This window comes from Oncorhynchus masou, chromosome 14 (assembly GCF_036934945.1).
Source record: "Oncorhynchus masou masou isolate Uvic2021 chromosome 14, UVic_Omas_1.1, whole genome shotgun sequence".
Taxonomy (NCBI): Eukaryota; Metazoa; Chordata; class Actinopteri; order Salmoniformes; family Salmonidae; genus Oncorhynchus; species Oncorhynchus masou.
Window position 1 is genome coordinate 17,926,603 of NC_088225.1, and position 19,476 is coordinate 17,946,078.

The 19,476-nt window shown below is 44.4% G+C and overlaps 2 protein-coding genes across 2 annotated transcripts; both read right to left on the reverse strand.

The window, feature by feature from the left end:
* Window positions 1-3,946: 3,946 nt before the first annotated feature.
* Window positions 3,947-10,805, reverse strand: LOC135554426 (uncharacterized). The gene has a single exon (XM_064986736.1). The coding sequence runs from the start codon at window positions 10,711-10,713 to the stop codon at window positions 6,004-6,006; it is 4,710 nt and encodes a 1,569-aa protein (XP_064842808.1). The 5' UTR covers window positions 10,714-10,805; the 3' UTR covers window positions 3,947-6,003.
* On the reverse strand, window positions 10,805-19,418 carry LOC135554427 (histone-lysine N-methyltransferase KMT5C-like). The gene is made up of 9 exons (XM_064986737.1): window positions 19,094-19,418; window positions 18,602-18,734; window positions 18,191-18,356; window positions 17,827-17,936; window positions 17,553-17,716; window positions 17,180-17,199; window positions 16,802-16,938; window positions 12,115-12,281; window positions 10,805-11,851 (listed from the first exon to the last, which is right to left on the reverse strand). Exons 2-9 carry the CDS (start codon window positions 18,712-18,714, stop codon window positions 10,815-10,817), a joined length of 1,914 nt encoding a protein of 637 aa, XP_064842809.1. The 5' UTR covers window positions 18,715-18,734; window positions 19,094-19,418; the 3' UTR covers window positions 10,805-10,814.
* Window positions 19,419-19,476: the final 58 nt, after the last annotated feature.

Below are 19,476 nucleotides of genomic sequence, written 5' to 3' on the forward strand. Positions count from 1 at the left end.
AGAGTCTGATGTTCAAGAGGTGGACATTGAGGAGGTCCAGGGAGAAGATATGGAAGCATGAGAGGAAGACAACCAAAGCTTTAGTTTCTAGACTATCATTTTACAGATGTATGTTGAAAAGCTTTTGGGAGATGCGATGGATCATTGGGGATCATTCAATATTCACTTTCTTTTGTTGTTCAGTGAAATCTTCCCATGTGAAGAGTCAACTAATTTAACTAATTTAATTTAACTAAATTGTTTTTTTAAATTTCTATTGGAAGGATTTAATCATTTGCAATTATGTCTACTTATGATAAAGTAAAAGCTTAATGTTTCTGTCTCCATATGATATGGTAAATATATCCAATGTAAAAAAACATCTACATTTAAATGGTCTTAATATTAATTTGCATATATTTACGTTAATTCCATTATATTCCCGTTAATTCCCACTGAAAGTTTCCACCTCTGAATATTCCCCAAAATGTGCAACCGTAACAGTGAGTTTAAAGACTATGAGGTTAAAGTACAGACTGTAAGTTTTATATGAGGGTATTTTCATCATTTTTTTTTTTACATTGTCCCCCCACTTTAGGGGACAAAACGTATTGGGACAAATTCACTTATATGTGTATTAAAGTAGTCCAAAGTTAAGTATTTGATATTCATAGCACGCAATGATTAAATCAAGCTTGTGACTCTACAAACCTGTTGGATACAGTTGCTGTTTGTATGGGTTGTTTCTGATTATTTTGTGCCCAAAAGGAATTAATAATAAATAACTCATTTTTGAGTCACTTTTATTGTAAATAAGAATAGATTATGTTTCTAAACACTCCTACATTAATGTGGATGCTACCATGGTTATGGATAGCCCTGAATGAATCGTGAATAATTATGAGTGAGAAAGTTAAACACACACAAATATCCTACCCCAACTAATTAGCATTTTTGTGGGGGAGGTATGATATTTATGCCACTTGTAACTTATATATTGGACCAAATACTACACTTTTGACTACTTTAATACACATAAGTGAATTTGTCCTAATACTTTTGGTCCTCTAAAATGGGGGGACTATTTACAAAAAGTGTTGTAATTTCTTAACGGTTCACCCGATATGCATGAAAATACCCTAAAATTAAAGCTGACAGTCTGCACTTCAACATCATAGTCATTGCATCATTTCGACTCCAAAGTGCTGGAGTACAGAGCCAAAACAACAAAATGATTGTCAGTGTTCCAAAACGTTTGGAGCTACCGTTATATCAATTAACTCAATCTAACAAAATAGTTGAAACACCAAGCTCTAAGAGCAAAGAGTCTGACATTAAACTACTAACAGGAACTGTCAGAAAGAAAGATGTTCATAATAACCATAAAAGCCATATCCCTGGCCGTGGAGCTGACATATTTATTCAGTCCTCTCTCTCCTCCACATTTGTCCAAGCCATAATTTACACTAATGCCCTGCCACCACCAGCACTGGACACTCATTTGGAGCTTCAACCTCCTGTCACCTGGGAAATAATGTCCTGCTACTCTACCTCCTTCGAAGCCCTCTCTAAGCCCTCTGCTTTCTCTCTCCTCTCCTCCATCTCTGCCCTGCTCTCAAAATACAGCTCTTTTCTCTGTCTGCTCTTCTCTCCTCCATCTCTCTTTCCTCCATCTCTCTTTCCTCCATCTCTCTCCTCTCCAGCTGAGGTCATTTTTCCAGGGTTACAAATGGGGGTGTTCTCTCTCTGTCTCTCCGCTCCACTGGCAGAGTGACTGAGCTGTACTCCTACTGCTGGTCTCCTCTAGACTCCAACACCAAGTCCACTCAGTCCGTCTCAGCCATCTCTAAGACTACACCACTACACTACACATGGCTACAGCTACTCTCTGCCCCTCTGACAGCCTGTAATCACCAAAGGGTGTTAAACATGGGGGCAGAGGAGCTAATGCTGCTACATACACTATATACACAAAAGTATGCCGACCCCCCTTCAAATTACTGGATTTGGCTATTTCAGCCATACACGTTGCCGAAAATAGAGCACACAGCCATGCAATCTCCATAAACAAACATTGACAGAAAAATGGCCTTGCTGAAGAGCTCAGTGACTTTCAATGTGGCACCGTCATAGGATGCCACCTTTCCAACAAGTCAGAGCTGCCCCATAAGTGCTGTTATTGTGAAGTGGCAACGTCTAGGAACAAAACGGCCCAGGTGCGAAGTGGTAGGCCACACAAGCCTAAGCGCGATGTGCTTAAAAATCGTCTGTTCTCAGTTGCAACACTCACTACCAAGTTCCAAACTGCCTCTGGAAGCAACATCAGCACAACAACTGTTTGTCGGGAGCTTCATGAAATGGGTTTCCATGGCCAAGCAGCCGTACACAAGCCTAAGATCACCATGTGCAAATGCCAAGAGTTGGCTGGAGTGGCATAAAGCTCACCGCCATTGGACTCTGGAGCAGTGGAAACACGTTCTCTGGAGTGATGATTCACGCCTCACCATCTGGCAGTCCGATGGACGAAGCTGGGTTTAGCGGATGCCAGGAGAACGCAACCTGTCCCAATGCACAGTGCCAACTGTAAATGAGGAATAATGGTCTGGGGCTGTTTCTCATGGTTCGTGCTAGGCCCCTTAGTTCCAGTAAAGGGAAATGTTAACGCTACAGCCTACAATGACATTCTAGATGATTCTATGCTTCCAACTTTGTGGAAACAGTTTGGGGAAGGCCCTTTACTGTTTCAGCATGACAATGCCCACGTGCACAAAGCGAGGTCCATACAGAAATGGTTTGTCGAGATCAGTGTGGAAGAACTTGACTGGCCTGCACAGAGCCCTGACCTCAACTCCATCAAACACCTATGGGATGAATTGAAACGCCAACATCAGTGTCCGACCTCACTAATGCTCATGGCTGAACGGAAGCAAGTCCCCGCAGCAATGTTCCAACGTCTAGTGGAAAGTGTTCCCAGAAGAGTGGGGGCTGTCATAGCAGCAAAAGGGGGACCAACTCCATATTAATGCCCATGATTTTGGAATGAGATGTTCGACGAGCAGGTGTCCACATACTTATGGTCATGTAGTGTATATTTAAGAGTTAAGTGGAATTGTGACGTACAGAAGAATAGGTATATCACTGTTGTTAAAGATGGCCAGTTTCAGTTCCCTGAGCCAGTAAAGGAATCCTTCACAGTATGTGGCTATTTTACACATATATGCACTAGGCTGTGTGTAGGTGAAGCTGATGGTGCATGGTGTGGATTAGTACCATTTACTAGCATTGACATTACTGACTTGATGTACATATAGGTGTCAGCAGGGGTTAGCATTGATGCTAAGGGCTGTAGGATCATTCAGTGGTTGGTGAAACACCTCAAAGGATCCAGTCACTTAGCACACTCAGATCGCCTCTCTGTCTCTCCCTCTCTGCTGCCTGCTTCTCTGCTCTGCTCTTCTTGTCCTCATTATGGAAAAGCTGTTCCACTTGGCATCACATTTAACCCCTCACTTTCCACTGAGACAAGCAAAGTGGGTCACAGGATCTGAAGCACTAAACATGCCAATGGGAAGTACATGCTGCTAGAAACAAGACTGAAAACTGAGTGATGGAGAAGATGGGAAACCGACAGGAGGAGGCTTAGTGACAAGACGTAAATGACAGTCATATACTGTATGGATAGAGAGAAAGACATTCGACTGGAGAGGGACACACATCCAGTCAAGAAAGGAATATGAAAGCTTATGTAAATATGTTGAGTAAATAAGGAAGTAGTTGCCTGAAGGAAGCTTTCAATCAAACCTACAATCAAACCAGCATATTGTTTTTCCACCCTAAACATATACACTGTTAGAAGTTTGGTATTTTCATAAACTACAGTATAACAAAATGGCTGAATGAACAAATAAGTCAATATTGAGTTTACAGCATTTGCTGTGGACTACAATGATGGTTGCAACCAAACAAATTCAGTCAAATAATATAATTACTGTATTTAATTAAGCAAAATTATTAACTAGCTAGGCACTGTAAGCTAACATTACAAGTTCAACATAGCATGCTTCAGACGATCCACAAATCTATAAATGAATCATGGTTCATAATACAGTTTCATGCGAGACGACACAAGGGTGTTTGTTGAACCAATAAATACGTCATACCACTAATAAATTGTGAAGACACATCCAAAGATTAATTCAAAAAAAGAATGCATTTTTCTTTAATGATTTACATTTTACAATTCTACAGCAGACCATTAGAATGTTTACCTCTTCAGAAGGCTGATTATATATCACCACCTGAATCAACTCTAAAACTTGGTCCAGGGGAAATGTTGGGGAACCATAAATGAAATGTTAGATTATTTTTTTAAAGTAAATAAACAATATGTTCTATCATGTAATATAAACAAACCTTTCTTATCTGGAACAATCAATATTATATGTAAAATATTAAATTACAATAAAGCACCATTTTCAATAATAATAATAATAATAATAATAATAACAGACATGACTGCTTCATGGTTTTACATAAGATGATGTAGTACCTCTGTTGGATTGCTACTGGAACGATGTCTAGATGACGAAAGTGGAATGCTCAAATGACATTACAAATGTGTAAGAGCAACGTCCATTTCAAAAATGTGAATCTCATTCATGGATGTAAAAATAATACATGCAACCACGTGGCTGACTACACATTTCTCGGTTAACATTTCATTGCGATCACCATCTACACAACTAGCCTAACCAGTGTGATCCAATTAAGTAATGAGCGAGAAGACTAAAAGCAAGATTATCAAGGAACAAGTCACTGTCCTTGTTCTAACTCACAACAGATTGCTTTGAAGTTGCTTCATAATAATGCCATAAGCACCAAGTATTCTCAGTGTGGATACAGAGGGGAAAGAAGGGAGGGAACACAAAATGTACCCACTTAGTCCAAGTTGCCAAACTAATACAGTATCATCTACCCCTTGACCTACACCAGACCAAAGATAAAACCTCATTCTGCAGAAAACATTGCAGTCAGTCTCCCACCCACCCGGTCTCCCTCCCTCGTATACTGTGGGTGCTCTGGACAGCGGCTACAGAGCTGCAGTTCATATCATGCACGCCACCCCTCAGTGGAGTTGTCCTGGAATTTACAGGCCTGAAAGTCATTCTACAGTACACACACTGTTGATGCACTGTGCATTTCTTAATGCACCATTGACCGCTAATCTTCACTCAAATTGGCAAGGCAGTGCACAAATATACCATGTACAGAAAAGCATGGTACCTAAAATTCCTCCACACTCCCACACACACTTGCAAGTCTATGTACTTAGAGAAACAGAGAGCAGATCCAATAAAACTGTACATTTTAGAGCTCGAAGACAGTACTTAAACCGACTGGAATCAAAGCCCTACTGCCCAAAATCACAGAAACATGATAGACACACTTGTTTTAAAACTTAAAAACACATTTTTATGTCAAAGTAATCATGTTGTAGAATGTGCAAACGGTTTGTGTAGGCCTATCTTCCTGACATGTCAACTTCAGAGAACAACCCATTCAACTATATTACAGTACAATAAGAAGGCCTCCACATACTACTAACTAGAGGGTTCAATGTGCCCACCTTGAGGCTAACCTCTGCTATGACAGACTATGAAAGGACGTCATGCCAGAAAAGCATTATGGAGATCTATTCACAACATTTTTCCTCTTGCAAATCACTGGACACATAAGATGGTTGTATTCACAAAATAAATAGAAGTAAAACTGTTAAGCATAAGCATTACTCGATCCACACAGATGTCAATAAAACCTCCGAGACATTCATATCATAACAGTATCCAAGAGAGGGATTAGAACAAACACCAGTAACCATTAAACAAACATAATGATAGGTAGACTGTGTAAATTGCTGTTTAAAAAAACATCAGGGCAGAGATATGCTCCTCATGAACAATTCTGTACAATAATGTTGATATATTACAAGCTGCATCAAAGTCAGATGAGAAGAACAGGTATAAATCAGTCTGTATACTGGAGGTCCAGATCCACTAGCCCATCAGTAACCACTAGCCTCAGTCTTTTGGGCTTACGGTCTGAGACCGGGGTACTCAAGGAGTGGGAGGATGTGGGAGCATGGTGGGATGTTGGTGGGTGGTCTATGGGCTGGCACTGCTGTTGCGTGTCCCTCTTGCAGTGGTCATCCTGGCCTTTAAGCCCTGAAAAGCCCCCCACAGAGAAAGATGGTGAGTGTGAGAGTTGGGGTCCACATGGCTCCAGAACCAGCCTCCCCTGGGTGCCCGAAGGCTCCATGAGGCAGCGGTACGTATAGTTGGTGGGCGGTGACCCTGGGTAATCTCCCAGGCCCATGGTGACTGAGTGGTCACCAGTAAAGTTGACCACATAAGGTGGACCTTGGTGACCATAAGAGTAGGAGAAGGAGGAGGAGGGGGGCTGCTGTTTGTTTGCTGGTGTCTGTGATCCAGAGGGAGAGCTGTGTGCTACTTGGGGGCTATTGTGCTGAGACATAGAGGGAGAGAGCGAGGTGGAAAAGGTCAAGTCTGAGGAATCGTAACACAGTTTGTCAGGTGACGCCGATGTGGCATAGGAAGAGTGAGGGTTCTGGGAGTGCACAGCACCACAGGGCTTGTCCTGATTCAAACGTTTGCCATGAGAACCATAACTCTGAGGTGCTTGGCTGGGGAAAAAGAAAGGCCTTGGGAGAGTGGAGAAGTTTTTGCTGCCAAAGCTGGTTTCAGTGTATTGAGGTTTGTCAGAGGGCGGCTTCTCCAAAGCTGTCGTTGTACTTTTACTGGATGTCTGGAAATAATCTGGATGGACTTTGTCATTGGGAAGATTTGACTTGATGGGGTAGTTTGATGCATTGAGACGAACTGGATCTTTTCCTGAAATGATGCTATAACTGGGCATGCTACCTTTATGGCCGCCAGTGCTAAAACCTGAACATTTGTTACTCTGGTGGACCTTGTCAGTGTCACTGTACCTAGATTTGGCAATATGAGGTTTGGCCGCAATTTTAGGGTTGCCAGCGACAATATTAACTTTAGAAGGGGCACTATTCAAATTCTGACTTGGTTTCCCTCCTTGAAACTTTAGCACACTCTGGATCACACTGGAGCTTTTGTCATACGTGTTGCGAAAAGCATCTCCTACATTAGGATTTAATTGTGAGCTAAACTTGTTAGAAACCACTTGAGGTGAATGGACAGACTTGACTGAGTAATTCTGGGGCCCAGTTTTGAAGGAACTTGGCACTGGCTGAGAGGTGGAAAATGATTGAGATTTGTTGGAAGAGCTCATCAGATGGAAGGGACCCGGAGTTTTGACTTGAGGCTGGACCTTACAAAAGTTGGAATGAGCAGAACTAGTCTTAGTACCATTGGTGCTCTGATGGTGAACATTGACTGGGGTATTGTGGGAATGGGAACCGATGGATGGAGTATTTGTATTAAAAATGAATGATTCTTTCTGAGAGTAGTGGGTTTTGGCTGCTGAAGATAAGGCCTGTGTCTTAGAATCTTCTTTTGACAATTTCATCCCAGGATTTTTCATCAAAAAACGATCCATGAAAGTCCCCTCAGCGCTGCTCATTGGTGTAAAACAAAAATTTGCATTGAGCTGTCCTCGATCTTTGGAAGTATCCTTAACTCCACAATCCAAAGGGAGAGACTCATTTTTGGAGCACACAAGACCATTAAGAAATTGCTGATCCTCTGCATTGAAGATACTTCCTGGGCTTGGAGGGCCAAGGTATGGAGTTTCTGGGTTCCAAGCATCCGAGGGGCTATGAGAGAGGGGACTACTAAAGGGCCCGCTGGGTGGATCCATTGGACAGAGGTCTATTGGAGAGGTTTGGAGGATGTTCTGTGGATGATAGAACCCTTCAAGATTGAGACACTGGAAGTCGAGGAGATCTTCACAGCAATTAGCAAAGCTGGATTCTGTGGAAAGCATCCTTTCTGGAAAACTGAACGGTGGAGACTGAGACTGGGATGGAATCTTTGAGGTGGAAGCAGTGTAATCAGAAGGTATGTTTTTTTCTAAGGATTGTGACTGACATAACCCTTCTGAGAGTTTAGAAAGGCTGTTGTCTATCTGTAGCAGGTTATGACTGAGACAAGAAGTTCCCATCTCTCCAGTTGCAACCTTACGAGCAGTCTCAGTTTTCTGCCTTTCTTTCCGTCCCCTTCCCCTTCCCCTTCCTCCCCTATTAGTGATTTTTGGCATGGCCCTATCATTCATTGTTTCAGGAGCATAGGCCATCACATCAGAACCCACAGGTTGGGGTGAGTTAAGGGTCAAGGGTGAGAGAGATAAAGTGAGGGGCGGAGGTTCTTTTTTCAGAAGAACAGCAGAGGAATCTTTTAAAGTGTTGCACTTGATTGCACTGTTTAGTTTCTGGCAGGTGGGAGGTTGAGAAGGGCACTCTTCTTTTGGCTTAACGCATGTCATTTCCTTCTTCTCTTTTTCAGACTCTGCTTCAATCTGCTCCAACACCTGGCTGTCCACCTCCCATACACCCTGTATTTTTCTCCGCAGTTTGATCCGTGGTAAGGGTTGGTCTTCATCCTTTACTTTGTGTTCATGCAGTGCCGCAGTGTCAACCAAAGTACTCTCTACTCCAATACAAGTATCCTTCACTTGTTCTCTGTCTTCAGCCAAGGATGGAATATCTTTCTCTTTCTCACAGATTCTAACAGGACTTGGTGTGACTTGATAGTCACATTGCAGTCCCCCCACTCCGACAGCCATACCCTCACTAGAAATTGTTTGGGCCTTTTCTCCTGGCAGTTGCTTTACTCCATAAATAACCTCGTCTAGCACCTCATTTATCTCTACCTCGCTGAGCTCCCCCTGTCCTTTTTTTTCCTCTTTCGAGTCTACAGCTACAACATCACTCTGCCTGTTCATCAAAATGGGACCTCTATCTTTCAAACGCCCCAATCTGTCTCGTCTAACTTTACGTCTCTTCCAAAATCGTACATCATGAGTCTCCTTCCCATCTGCCTGGGCACCCTTCTCCATTTCTAAGTTTAAGATTGACACAGAATCTAAAATGGCCCTATAAGGCTCCAATTGTTGTGATTCAATAGACTTTTCTGCTTCAATAATCAAATCCTCTCCTCCTGCAGGTCTGTCCAACTCCCACACTTTGCCCCTCTTTCTCTTAAAACGAATTTTGAAGTTGAGGCTCTGCCCTTTCCCGTTCTCTTCCTTGCATGTTTGTGAGGTGAGTGAATTCAGTAACTCAGTATGTGATTCTGGCTTCTTCTCTCCTTCATTTACATGTTCTTTTTTAGAATCCAGTGAGATTTCACCATGTCCTGCTTTGTGTTTGTCCTCATCAGATTCATTCTCCAGTACCTCTGAGTCTCGGGTCCCTCTTTTATACTTTCCTGCACTCCTCCGTGGCCGGTCTTGTTCCAGTTGATTGACTCTGGGACGCAGCATTCTGGGCGTTGCATTTTGTTTTGCTGTCCTCTTGAAGGTCTGTGTCCGAGATTGGACCCCAAACTCTGAAACGGTAGACTTAGGGTCACTATTAGACCGCAACCCACCTCTACCGCTGTCCTCCAACATTTTGATAGCTTTGGTTTCTCTTCCTGAACACAGAGTAAGATTCTGCCTCAGCTCTGTGGAGGGTTTGAGGTCCTTGGAGGATGGCTCTGACACAGGAGAGTTGATGCTCTGCTCAGAGTCAGTCTCCACCGAATTACGGAACATCCGTTTCTTCAGAGGAATGTTGGCCTGGGTGTGTGTCTGAATATATTCTGAAGAAGGAGGGGGAGACTTGGAAAGCCTATCTTTCGCTGGGATTAAATCATCATTACTTTGTGGCGAGTGAATATGCAAGTCTTGACCTGGACCCTCAAGTTTCATCTTATTAGCCCTTCCTTTCCCCCGTTTGGAAATGATCCCACCTTGTGTTGTTGCATGAGGCAAACTATTTGTCTGTGCATCAGATAATATTTGTTCCCTAACCTCTTTCCCTCCATCCTTATTTGCCTCTTTGCCATCTTCCATTTGCTTGTGATTGGAGGAAATTAGATCTTTCTTTCCTGTGTTCCCACTTCCTGAGCCCCCAGCCTTCTGATCCCACTCTTTTCTTAGAATATCAGAAAGCAGAACCCTCACCTGTTTGATGACAACACCCTTCTTGTCCATAGTTATACTACTCCCCATTTCAGACACCCTGTCATTCTTACCTCCATCCTTTCTGACAATGCTGACACAACTTTTGCGATTTTGTCCTCCTGCTTTTCCATTACTCTGTTCTTCTGCATCATTTCGCCCTCTAAGCACCCTCTTATCACAGCCAACAACTTGAGATTGTACACTTTTACTATTTAGTTTTGCCCCTCTATCAATGTCTTTTACACTCCCCCTATGCCCCTTCCCAGCCACACTAACCTCCCCCTCCCCACCAGCAGCTTCTATTTCAATGACCTTCTCACCTGCACCTTTCTCACCATGTAATAAATCGACCTTCACCACAGCAGTCTGTTCCCTTCCTACATCAGCTTTGTTAATCTTAGCCTTGAAATACATTTCCCTCACCCCTTTCTTACCTTCAGCGTCTGACAACTCCCTGCCTGCTTCCTCCATGGACTTCTGCTGGGACCTGGACACTCTGGTGTCTGCCTCTCCTCCCTGTGTAGCTGATCTAGCCATCTGTTCTGCTTGCACTGGTACGCTGCTCTCTCTTCTCATAATGCCCTTTCCCTCCAATCCTGGACAGGCCCTTTCTTCTGCTACACTTCCCGGCACAGACACTCTTATCAAGCTAACTGTGACTTGCTTCAGTCCTGACATTACTGGAACATGGTCAAGTGAGGGGAAGAGAGGGAAATAGTGCTAGGGGTGGTAGTGACAAGGGGAGTACTAATGGGTTTCTGGTGATTCCCAGGCTTCTTGGCTTTGTCCAAAGCACTTTGGCAAACTTCAACTCTTTTACCAGAGGGTTTGCTCACCACAAGTGTCCCATCAGTCCCCGATTCTCCAATGGTTTTGATTTCCACTTTCAGATCCACTGGTTTCTGATCTGCATCCTGAGCCTTGCTGCCTTTGGGCCCGCCTCCACCAGTGTATGTTCTGTTGCTGATGTATGCCACATCATTGTTGTTGCTGCTGGTGTTATTTTCGATGGTTATGCAATTGGTTCCATTAATATCTTTGATAACATTGTGTGTGGCATCTTTTCCACTACAGCTATCCATGTGTTTCTGAGGACTTGCGCTGTTGCTTTTTCTGCAAATGGGTTTGGTGAGTTCAATGCGCTTGCAAATTATTTTGTTGTTCTTCTTGGCTCTGGAAACAGACTGGCGTGTGTGACAGTTTCTGATCATGCTCCTTGTTCTGGAAGAGATCCTTGTCTGGACAGATACTTTTTCCACCACTCGAAGGGGCTTTCCACCCAGTATCTGTCCACAAACTGCTGGTCCAGCATTCTGTTGAGAAGACAAGGAAGGGTGAAGAGTGAAAGGCTTCAGGTTTAACTCACAAGTATTGCTGCTCTTCTCTTTTTTGTCATTCTCTTTGGTTGTACAGCAGAGAGCAGCTTGTTCCTTCCTCCACTTGTCTTTTGTCTCCACATGTTCAAGCTGGTGCAGCAAGGCCCTCTCTTTGCTGGTGGGGTCCTTGCAGCTCAACAAGAAGTTGAACGTGTGGCGCCGTACTCGGACCCGAAGGTCCCTCAACACCACCTCTGATAGGGATGGCATTATCAGCCGTTGCTGCTTCATTCCCGATATCCTCCTTTGCCCCTCCTGTTTCAACCTTTTGGTCTTCCTGCTCATCATCAGAGCATTTCTCTTCATCTGCTGGGTAAATGAATTCCTTGAAGGGATAGCTGAGACAGGAAGACAAAGAACTAAGAAATTCAGGCAAAACCAATAGCATAACAAATAAATGCATACTGCACCTAACATTACATTCTAGTTGCATACTGTCACTAACTGTCTTATCTGCAAAACATTTATCAATAAAGACAGTTTATTGCTCATTGACTAATACGTAGTACCACTTGTATCTTCATAGAATGAGAATTTCAAGCATTGTTAAAAGACATGAACCTCATTAGCTTAACGTTTGAAACGAAAGACACAAACTTACCAGAATTTGAAAATGTAAAGGTAGGCCGAAATGTAGGAGGACAGGGTGCTTTCCCTCTGTTAAGACGAAGGTCTGTGTCTCTGAGGCGGTACTTCTGGCCAGACAGGTCATTAGAGTCATCACAACCAGGCTGCCTCTCTCTGTGTCGGAAGTGACCCTCTCCTTTTCTAAATAATAAAGAAATAGTATAATATTACACATCATTATATAGTACCAGTCAAAAGTTTGGACACACATTCAAGGGTTTTTCTTTATTTTTTACTATTTTCTACATTGTAGAATAATAGTGGAGACATCAGCACTATGAAATAACACATGGAATCATATAGTAAGCCAAAAAAAGTGTTCTTCAAATAGCCACTCTTTGCCTTGATGACAGCTTTGCACACTCCTGGCATTCTCTCAACCAGCTTCATGAGGTAGTCACCTGGAATGCATTTCAATGAACAGGTGTGCCTTGTTAAAAGTTAATTTGTAGAATTTCTTTTCTTCTTAAGTTTGAGCCAATCAGTTGTGTTGTGACAAGGTAGGGGTAGTATACAGAAGATAGCCTTATTTGGTAAAAGACCAAATCCATATTATTGCAAGAACAGCTCAAATAAGCAAAGAGAAACAACAGTCCATCATTACTTTAGGACATGAAGGTTAGTCAATGCGGAAGATGTCAAGAACTTTGAAAGTTTCTTCAAGTGCAGACACAAAAACCATCAAGCACTGTGATGAAACTGGATCTCGTGAGGACCGCCACAGGAATGGAAGACCCAGAGTTACCTCTGCTGCAGAGGATAAGTTTTTAGAGTTACCACCCTCAGATTGCAGCCCAAATAAGTAACAGACTCATTTCAACATCCACTGTTCAGAGGAGACTGCGTGAATCAGGCCTTCATGGTCAAATTGCTGCAAAGAAAGCACTACTAAAAGACACCAATAAGAAGATGGGGCTTGCTTGGGCCAAGAAACACGAGCAATGAACATTAGACCAGTAAAAATTTGTCCTTTGATCTGGAGTCCAAATTTGAGAGTTTTGGTTCCAACCACTGTGTCTTTGTGAGACGTGGTGTGGGTGAACGGATGATCTCTGCATGTGTATTTTCCACAGTAAAATCATGGAGGAGAAGGTGTTATGGTGATTTGCTGGTGACACGGTCAGTGATTTATTTAAAATTCAAGGCACACTTAACCAGCATGGCTACCACAGCATTCTGCAGTGATATGCCATCCCATCTGGTTTGGGCTTAGTGGGACTATCATTTGTTTTTCAACAAGACAATGACCCAAAATACCTCCAGGCTGTGTAAGGGCTATTTTACCAAGAAGGAGAGTGATGGAGATGACCTGGCCTCCACAAACCCCCAACTTCAACCCAATTGAGATTGTGAAGGAAAAGCAGCTAACAAGTGCACAGCATAAGTGGAAACTCCTTCAAGACGGTTGGAAAAGCATTCCAGGTGAAGCTGGTTGAGAGAATGCCAAGAGTGTGCAAAGCTGTTATCAAGGCAAAGGGTGGCTACTTTGAAGAATCTAAAATATCTATTTTTTTATCTGTTTAACACTTTTTTGATTACTACATGATTCCATATGTGCTATTTCAAGGTTTTGATGTCTTCACTATTATTCTACAATGCAGAAAATAGTCAAATTAAAGAAAAACCCTTGAAAGATTAGGTGTGTCTGTCCGTACATACGTCTGTCTGTCTGTCTGTCTGGTTGTCTGTACGTCAGTCCGTCCGTCCGTCCGTCTGTCCGTCTGTCTGTCTGTATGTACGTCTGTCTGTCTGTACATACGTCTCTGTCTGTCTGTACGTACGTCTGTCTGGCTGTCTGTCTGTCTGTACGTACGTCTGTCTGTCTGTACGTACGTCTGTCTGTCTGTACGTACGTCTGTCTGTACGTACGTCCGTCTGTCTGTACGTCCGTCCGTCTGTACGTCCGTCTGTCTGTCTGTCGTCCGTCTGTACGTCCGTCTGTACGTCCGTCTGTACGTCCGTCTGTCTGTACGTCCGTCTGTACGTCCGTCTGTCTGTCTGTACGTCCGTCTGTACGTCCGTCCGTCTGTCTGTACGTCCGTCTGTCTGTACGTCCGTCTGTCTGTACGTCCGTCTGTACGTACGTCCGTCTGTACGTCCGTCCGTACGTCCGTCCGTCCGTACGTCCGTCTGTCTGTACGTCCGTCTGTCTGTACGTCCGTCTGTACGTCCGTCTGTCTGTACGTCCGTCTGTCTGTACGTCCGTCTGTCTGTCTGTACGTCCGTCTGTCTGTACGTCCGTCTGTCTGTACGTCCGTCTGTCTGTACGTCCGTCTGTACGTCCGTCTGTCTGTCTGTATGTCCGTCTGTCTGTACGTCAGTCCGTCTGTACGTCCGTCCGTCTGTCTGTACGTCCGTCCGTCCGTCCGTCTGTACGTCCGTACGCCCGTCTGTCTGTCCGTACGTCCGTCTGTCCGTACGTCCGTCTGTCCGTACGTCCGTCTGTCCGTACGTCCGTCTGTCCGTACGTCCGTCTGTCTGTACGTCCGTCTGTCTGTACGTCCGTCCGTCCGTCCGTCCGTCCGTCTGTCTGTACGTCCGTCCGTCTGTACGCCCGTCTGTCTGTCGTACGCCCGTCTGTCTGTCTGTACGTCCGTCTGTCTGTACTTCCGTCTGTACGTCCGTCCGTCTGTACGTCCGTCCGTCCGTACATCCGTCCGTCTGTACGTCCGTCCGTCTGTCTGTACGTCCGTCTGTCTGTATGTCCGTCTCTACGTCCGTCTGTCTGTACGTCCGTCTCTACGTCTGTGCGTCCGTCCGTCTGTCCGTCCGTACGTCCGTCCGTCCGTCCGTCCGTCCGTCTGTACGTCCGTCTGTATGTCCGTCTCTACGTCTGTCTGTCTCTACGTCCGTCTGTATGTCCGTCTCTACGTCTGTCTGTCTCTACGTCCGTCTGTCTGTATGTCCGTCTCTTCGTCCGTCTGTCTGTACGTCCGTCTCTACGTCTGTCTGTCTGTGCGTCCGTCTCTACGTCTGTCTGTACGTCTGTCTGTCTGTACGTCTGTCTGTCTGTACGTCTGTCTGTCTGTACGTCTGTCTGTGCGTCCGTCTCTACGTCTGTCTGTCTGTGCGTCCGTCTCTACGTCTGTCTGTGCGTCTGTCTGTCTGTACGTCTGTCTGTCTGTACGTCTGTCTGTCTACGTCTCTGTCTGTCTGTACGTCTGTCTGTCTACGTCTCTGTCTGTCTGTCTGTCTGTACGTCTGTCTGTCTGTACGTCTGTCTGTCTACGTCTCTGTCTGTCTCTACGTCTGTCTGTCTCTACGTCTGTCTGTCTACGTCTGTCTGTAAGTCTGTACGTCTGTCTGTCTCTACGTCTGTCTGTCTCTACGTCTGTCTGTCTGTACGTCTGTCTGTCTGTCTCTACTTCTGTCTGTACGTCTGTCTGTCTGTACGTCTGTCTGTCTGTACGTCTGTCTGTCTGTACGTCTGTCTGTCTGTACGTCTGTCTGTCTGTACGTCTGTCTGTCTGTCTGTCTGTCTGTCGTCTGTCTGTCTGTACGTCTGTCTGTCTGTACGTCTGTCTGTCTGTACGTCTGTCTGTCTGTGCGTCTGTCTGTCTGTACGTCTGTCTGTCTGTGCGTCTGTCTGTCTGTGCGTCTGTCTGTCTGTACGTCTGTCTGTCTACGTCTCTGTCTGTCTCTACGTCTGTCTGTCTGTCTCTACGTCTGTCTGTCTGTCTCTCTGTCTGTCTGTCTGTCTGTCTGTCTCTACGTCTGTCTGTCTGTCTGTCTCTACGTCTGTCTGTCTGTCTGTCTCTACGTCTGTCTGTCTGTCTCTACGCCTGTCTGTCTCTACGCCTGTCTGTCTCTACGCCTGTCTGTCTCTACGTCTGTCTGTCTGTCTCTACGTCTGTCTGTCTGTCTCTACGTCTGTCTGTCTGTCACTACGTCTGTCTGTCTGTCTCTACGTCTGTCTGTCTGTCTCTACGTCTGTCTGTCTGTCTCTACGTCTGTCTGTCTGTCTCTACGTCTGTCTGTGTCTCTACGTCTGTCTGTCTGTCTCTACGTCTGTCTGTCTGTCTCTACGTCTGTCTGTCTGTCTCTACGTCTGTCTGTCTGTCTCTACGTCTGTCTGTCTGTCTGTCTCTACGCCTGTCTGTCTCTACGCCTGTCTGTCTCTACGCCTGTCTGTCTGTCTGCCTGTCTGTCTCTACGCCTGTCTGTCTCTACGCCTGTCTGTACGTCTGTCTGTCTGTCTGTACGTCTGTCTCTACGTCTGTACGTCTGTCTCTACGTCTGTACGTCTGTCTGTCTGTACGTCTGTCTGTCTGTACGTCTGTCTGTCTGTACGTCTGTCTGTACGTCTGTCTATCTGTACGTCTGTCTATCTGTACGTCTGTCTATCTGTACGTCTGTCTATCTGTACGTCTGTCTATCTGTACGTCTGTCTATCTGTACGTCTGTCTCTACGTCTGTCTGTACGTCTGTCTCTACGTCTGTCTGTCTGTACGTCTGTCTGTCTGTACGTCTGTCTGTACGTCTGTCTGTCTGTACGTCTGTCTGTACGTCTGTCTGTACGTCTGTCTCTACGTCTGTCTCTACGTCTGTCTGTACGTCTGTCTGTCTGTACATACGTCTGTCTGTATGTATGCATGCATGTATGCATGTATAAGTTAATCTGGTCATTGAGACAATGAGCAGATATGTCTCAATCCTCTCACCTCTCACAGGTGCAGCATTCACACATTTCATTGTCTTCTCCAAAAAAGCTGTCGCCATAGTAACAGGTGATCTCCTCCCCAGGTGCGATGGGCCTCACCACTTTTACACAGCCTCCATTCTTATCACCAGGAACAAACTGGAGAGAAGGAGGAGGTGAGGGAAGAAACAAGGTGACATCGCTAGCCCTGGGGATGTAACACTTCAAACAATAAAACCATAATAGTACAAGCAAAAGACACAGACGAGGAGGATAATAACAATAATCATGTATAACAACACTTCTATAAAAAGGGAACAATGCTTAACTGAAACAAACACAGAGTGATTAAAAATATAGAAGAGTAACATGACTAATAATATAAAACATTGTTGATTACCTTACAGTTTGGTCTGCAGTCTTCACCCAGGAAACAGAAACAAACGTATGGTTACAATACAGATAAAACAACTTAAAAACACTGGAAATTATACCATGTGTCTGTATAATAAAAGTATTGACCATGAGCAAATCCTGTGAAGCTCTGCTGTAGGGGAGCACATTAAATAACAGGATTAGATTAGTGCATTTGATTTGATCACTCTAGATCTAATGCATGACTTGTTAGGATTGCCTAATTAAGATAAATCCCATAAGCAAATGCTGTCTGTGTGTTCTGTGATAGTGTATGGACAGTGGGTTTCTGTTTTAGTGTGTGTACAGTGCCTGTAGTGTGGCAGACAGTAACTGGGGTTGAATCTTGAAAACCTCACCGTGGTTGATGAAAGCCGCAGGCCCAAGCCAGAGTTGTGCACAGCGCTTACGAGTGGAGTACATCACACTAAAGTCATTCACCCCTGCTCTCAGAACAGCACTGTCTGCTGGACTCAGCTCGGCTATACAACCCAACAGAACCTCCATCCGCTCACCTACAAACCTGCAGCATTCAGCGTCACAGTTAAACATGATATATAAAAACACAGACAAGATGCATCTAATCTGCAGTTAAACATGACTATAGAACTGTTAAAAGAAGTTGATCCTTACCAGTGCTTGGTAGAGGTTATCTTTGCTCCGTTGGTTTCTGAAGAGTATCGGTCACATGACTCAATCTGGACACCACTATCCAACAGGAAGGCACAGAGGTAGCGATACACCTGAAGAAATAATAGCTGTCAAGACCATGCATATAGCCAAGCATGTTCATGCACACAATCATGAATACCCAGAGTGAAAATAGGTCATATTAGCGAACTGCCCAAACTAATAAGAAAAAATGGCAGCGGCAACAAAAGTAAATGAACAAATGAAAGAAATTACACTGACTAAAGAAAGGAAGGGGCAATCAAAAACGTACTTCTAGTGCACACTGATATAACAGGGTTAACTGATCCTGCAAACACGCACTTACATGCTGTTTCAGTAGTTCAAGACGGTGTGTTTCCAGTCCAGTGAAGTAGTCACAGGCCCAGTCTCCCACTGTGAGGGCCTCAAAGGTGGCCTGTAAGTCATGTGTGCGTTGGAAGCGTAGCAGAGTCTCTTTGAGGTAACCCCAACGACGGACCTCTGGGGGGGGACTGCAGGGCGACAAGAATTAGGTGTGTGCTGTTCTTTGCAATTGTGAATTAACTTTTCCACTTCTCTTTGAAGAACGCTGAAGTTGTGCCTTAACTGCCTGATGAAGACTGATTACTAGACGCATAGAGGAACCATCAAGACCAAGCACAAGAAAAATGGTACAATGCATACATCTATGGCAAAAGTTTGTAATTTCACACACTTGTGTCAAATATGTAATGGATAGGAGGTTTAAATAGATTACCTGACGTTCATTTTATGGGTGCTGAACCCCAGCAAGGGGTCCAGCACCAAGCTGGTGGCCAGATCATCCGTCTCACACAGCTCCATCACACTCATTTTACTGCATCCTTCCATCGCCTCCCACCATCAGCATGCTGAAGGGACAGGGGTCGGGGTCAAGGGACAGGGCGATGCGACTGACAACCACCCACAACTGAGTCAAGTTGTCCTCGTATCCCCATACAAGCTAACGTTGGCCTTTATGTACGGCTTCGATAAGCTAGTTCTAGCTCAAACATAAGGTTATTTTAAAAACTAGCAAACTGACCAGCTAGCTAGCTAGCCTTCTGATTTTGATGTCTAAATTAGCATCATAGCTAGCTACCGCAGGACATAGCGTTAAGCTGAAAGTCTAGCTAGTTAGCGTCTGACTCAGGCATAAGCAAACATGAAATATAACTAGCTAGATTAACTTATATAAATCAGTCTGCATATATATTTAGCATAACATTACCTGGGAGTATTTGATAACGAAAGCCGTTAGCTAGATAGTATCCGTAGTGGTTGCTAGCTAGCCGCTAGCTGGCTATGTCAGATGTCGAGTCAGCTAGCTAACGTTACGTAGCTAGCTGATCCGCCGAAACACAGCACAATTTCTTGGTGTTGCCTCGTTGATTCAACGCTGCAAATGTAATCAAATTAGCTAGTTTCCACAGCAAAACGACTGACCCGAGGGAAGATTTTTTTTATTTTGTGTTTGTTATTCTCGTATCAGAAGTTGGGCGAACAACCACCGAGGTATGCGAGTAACACTGCTGCAGTGAAACCGAACTAGGGCCATATCCGTTGTTTTTCATTGGCTAGTGCCAAGGTCAATTTTACGCCAGTTACGAAATC